The sequence below is a fragment of the Phalaenopsis equestris genome, unplaced genomic scaffold (genome assembly GCF_001263595.1).
Source record: "Phalaenopsis equestris unplaced genomic scaffold, ASM126359v1 Scaffold000479, whole genome shotgun sequence".
NCBI lineage: Eukaryota > Viridiplantae > Streptophyta > Magnoliopsida > Asparagales > Orchidaceae > Phalaenopsis > Phalaenopsis equestris.
This window is the reverse complement of record NW_018164920.1, coordinates 128246-133205: the sequence shown is the minus strand read 5'-3', so window position 1 is coordinate 133205 and position 4960 is coordinate 128246. Positions and strand designations below refer to the sequence as shown.

Here is a 4960-nt window from a genome sequence, read left to right as displayed (position 1 = left end):
ATAATAATAATAATAATAATAATAATAATAATAATAATAATAATAATCTTCTTCTGCCTCAGCAATAACTAAATCCCTTGTAACTAACACTCTAAATAAGGTTTGGACACCAAGTTTAAATTGATTTACTCATTCGGTTTCAGAGCTTACTTTCATGACAAAAGAGTCATTCCTCTAGTATGACATCTCGTTTCTGACGGGCTAGAATCACCTCCAGCTCAGCCAAATGGCGAACTAAGGCCCCCAAAGATGGCCAAGGGACCTTAATAGCTCCACTCCGAACCGCATCATGTTCAACATGACAACCAAACACTTCCTCTTTGCTGATGGCTAGTCTCTTAGAACCCACAACCCTGCAAAAGGGTTGGTTCACCAAAGGTACTATAACTATTAGAGGAATGAAAACTAATTTTTTTTTTTGAAATTATTAATATTCATGGAGACGGAAAATGGATGGTTTATCTTGGATAATTTCTATAAGTAGAACTTTATTAGAAGAATGACTCCTAAAACTTCTTTAAAACAACATGCCTAATCTGATATAATTGTATCTTAGTCTTGCAAAATCTTTCAATCAAGAAATGCCTCGATTAGTGCTACCTTCATCTCTTTGGATAACTCAAGGCATGAAAATGTTAAGCTTAGTGGTTAACTCTCTTAAATGGGGGAGAAAAATGTAATCATTTTTCATATGATCATTTCAAACACCAATGTTTGGTGAAAATATAAATATAATTTTGGTTGATGAATATGCTTAAAACTTGCACTGTAAGGAACAACCAATGATGGTATAATGTTTTCAATGCCAATAAACCACTTCACTTTGAACTTGAGTGCCATTTAAGGTGCTAGTCCATACCACTAATAAGTTTGACTATTATAATCTCAATGAGTTGAGATACTATGGTGATGCCTACTAGGCCCTCAATCATTCCCAAGTCTTTCCTACAAATTCTAAAAATTTGATAAGTTATCATTAACTATAAAATTTGAAAAAAAGGGCATCATTATCAAAAAATCAATTGTCAACCTGTTTCATGGGGTCAAATACATTTTTTTTGAGAATTCTTTTCAATAATAATAATAATAAGTACTACTAATTTAATAATAATTACTATTAATAAAATAAAATAAAATAAAATAATAATAATAATAATTATTATTATTATTGTTATTAAAGTCACCCAAGAATATCTGATAAAAACTTAATAAGAAATATTTAAAAGAAAAACAAAGTCATTAAAAAATTAGCAAAACTAGGAGCTTAACTCACCATTCATGTTAAAAACATTTTTATTCTTAATACTTTTTTTTAATTCACTAATGAACTTTTTTTTTGACTTTAGCTTCCACTAGCTTATGGGTGGGTTTGTTAGTTATCCCCTAAAATAGGTAGTGCAACCAATAAAATAGTTAGTACAACCACTATGATATTATCAATTTTAGATTCAAGCATTATAATTTGCCATATCATTATGTCAATTGTGAGCTTAACAATCAACACTCTAAGAAACTTATTTTATCTATTTATAACATTAAATAAAATCAAGGGCGATATAAATAATAGATTTTAGATTCTAATGAGTTCATTATCGCGTAATGCAACTTCATTAATTTTACCTTTCTTAGTTGATGAGTTGCCTTGAACCAAATAGATTTATTTGGAACTAAAGGAAAAATATTACATCAGGACTCTTAACAAAGACCTACGTTCGGATTGGAATATTCGGTTGTGTTACGAGAATATTCTATCTGCGTTTTTTATAAAAATAATGTGTTATTCGAGTATTATATGGTGTTATTCGATTATTTTGCGGTGTTATTAAAATATTCCCCCGCGTTACTTGATTTGGGGTTGTATTATTCAACATATTTCCCGTGTTATTTCAATTTACACTATGTTATTGGAATAACACAACCCCAAATCAAGTAATACGGGAGAATATTCCAATAACACTTCAACCCCAAATCAAGTAACGTGATATAATAATCCAATAACATCGCAAAATAATCGAATAACACCATATAATACTTGAATAACACATCAATTTTACAAATAACACAGTGAAATATTCCCACAACACAGCTGAATATTCCAATCCGAACGTAGCTCTACGTCAGGAGTTAATATTTTTCCAAACATTTGGGATATTATTCCTAACTCAAGTAAAATCTTTAATAAATTCCAAGGGGAGGGAATTGAAACAACAAACTAATTCTTTATTAATTTAACATGTTATCTCCATTTGGCTAATATAATATATTCTATCGCATTTCTCAATCACAATTACAACTCCAAATTTTGCCGTAAACCAAATCTCCAAAAATATGCTGACATTTGTAATAATTACTCAATAAAAGCTTTGCTGTAATGTTGTATATTTTGCACGCCACCCCACCGAACGGTCTAAGGAGACTTGCTGACGTAGAATAATAATTGAATGACTCCTATATCCTAGAATCAATTACATATACTAAAGTTTATACCATTAATTATATTCTAATTTGTTATTAAAAAAAAATAAAAATCATTGATATTTTTATTTTCAAAAAATAAGCTGTTTACATACCCTGTAGTAGCTTCAGGGCCCGTTGCGGGGCAGCTTATAAGTGCGGTGATATTTTTGAAAACACCAGTTAGAAACGCCGCTTAACCGTTTGGTTTGCACGTTTTTGAAAACACTGACTGCCGCGTTTGGGTTTTTTACACTAAACGTAGGCCGCGGGTCGACCCTCGCAGTGGACCCGCCGGGCCGCGTTTCAAGAAACCCCACGGTCGAGCAACTTATACACAAGCTGTCCTGAACATACTCTAAGTAATTAATGTTCAAGATAATAGCTTTTTTTTGAAGTATTTAATTGATCAAACAACTTTAATTGAATTGCACATAAGATTTTTAAAATAAGCCTACGTACTTTTCTCATAAGAGCTTGGAAACATTTTAGAATAGAATACTATTATGATCACGTTTTTATTAGAATAATCAGTCAAGTCAGCATTAAAAACAGCCATAACTTCCACAAGATAAATAAATAAATAAATAAAATAAATAAAAGAAAGGTCCGATCATAAGCACTTTATATTATTACGTGAAAAAGGTTGGCGGAAATTTAAAAATTGCATTTTTAAAAATTTTTACCAACTTTAGAAGATAATTAAATATTAAATTATGCTTCATAAAATACGGAAAAAAAATATTCAAAATAAATAGTGATCGTATTTTTTAATTCTTACTGTAAATCCAGACCACATCCTTCAACTACTTGTACAACACTCCCATCGGAAGGTCCGCGGGTTGGTTGCTAAGCTGAGAGGCACGAGGAGGAGGAGAAGGAAATGAAAACGCAAGGGCGAGAAAATTCATTAATTCTGCAGTCTTCCCTTCGTCCACGTCTTCTAGATTGCCCATCGCATTGCGACTCTCTCTCCCTCGTGAAATCTCCACCTACTTTTATTAATTAACAATCAAAATCCATCTTTTCCACCTCCGGTGGTGACTGGAGTAGCCGGAGAACCCATCCATGGCTATCATGTCTTTGCTCACCTACTTCTCCTGCTCCCCACCGTACGGAGCTCGCGTCGGCGAGTGGCTCTCCTTCATCTTCCTCTCACCCTGTCCACAACTTGTTCTGTTCTCCTTGGTTGATCTCCTCTTCCTTCTGTTCCTCGTCGTCTTCTTCATCCAGAAGCTACGGAGCAGCCGCCGGCGCGCCAAAGAATCGATCTTTGATATTGGGAAGCCTCTCCTCTCGCCCGACTCTTTCAACTCCCCCGACGTCCGCACAACCTGGCGCTTCAAGCTCCCGCTCGCCCTTTCCTGTGCACTCTGCGTTGTCTTCCTTGTACTTGCCATTGTCGATATCCTCTACCCCTCCTCTCCCTTCTACCCGCGCCTCGTTCAATCCATTACCCTCTTTCTCCAGTTCCTCTCCAACCTCGCAGCGGCCGCCATTATCTCTCACGAGAAGCGCTTCCGCGCCGTCTCACACCCCTTAACACTCCGCGTTTACTGGGTTGCCTCTTTTATCCTCTCTGTTATTCTATCCACCTCCGCCATCATTCGCCTTTTCTCCTCCTGCCACACCATCCTAGCCGACGACATCATCTCCATCATCTTCCTCCATTTTACCGCCGCTCTCCTCATCTTCGCCATCTCCCCTTCTACTGGTATCCATGCCCATTCATTATCCCCTGCATCTTCGTCAACCGACGAAATCAATAATATCCAACCGAACGCCAATGTCACCGCCTACAGCACCGCTTCCATCCTCTCCCGACTCAGCTGGAGCTGGATGAATCCACTCCTAACCAAGGGCTACAAATCTCCCCTCAAGCTTGAGGACGTTCCATCTCTCTCATCGGAGCACCGAGCAGAGCGGCTTTACAACCTCTTTGCTTCCAAGTGGCCTAACCCCGCCATCAAAACCAAACACCCTGTCGGCAAAACACTACTCCGATGCCTCTGGCCGGAGCTCCTCCTCACCGCTTTCCTCGCCGTCGTCCGCCTCTGCGTGATGTACATCGGCCCCACCCTCATCAATCGCTTCGTAGACTTCGCCTCCGGCAAACGCTCCTCTTTCTACGAAGGGTATTACCTCTGCTTCACCCTCCTTGCAGCCAAGTTCGTCGAGGCCCTCTGTTCCCACCAATACAACTTCCATTCCCAGAAGACGGGGATGCTCATCCGCTCCACCCTCATCACCGCCTTGTACAGCAAGGGCCTCCGCCTCTCATGCTCCGCCCGCCAATCCCACGGCGTCGGCAAGATCGTTAACTACATGGCCGTCGACGCCCAGCAGCTCTCCGACATGATGCTCCAGATACACTACCTCTGGCTAACGCCCTTACAAGTTGGCGTCGCCCTCGCCCTTCTCTACGCCTACCTCGGTCCCTCCGTCACCTCCGCCGTTGCCGGCATCGCCGCCGTGATGGTCTTCGTCGTCTTCGGCACAAAGCGGA

The 4960-nt window shown here is 39.0% G+C and overlaps 1 protein-coding gene across 1 annotated transcript in view; it reads left to right on the top strand.

Annotated features, from left to right (window-relative positions):
* Positions 1–3219: 3219 nt before the first annotated feature.
* The window catches only part of LOC110027999 (ABC transporter C family member 4-like), a 33943-nt gene continuing 32202 nt past the window's right edge, over positions 3220–4960 (top strand). Inside the window, exon 1 of the mRNA XM_020729682.1 lies at positions 3220–4959. Coding sequence (XP_020585341.1) covers positions 3523–4959 — 1437 coding nt within the window. The 5' untranslated portion in view covers positions 3220–3522. The remainder of the gene's footprint in view (position 4960) is intronic.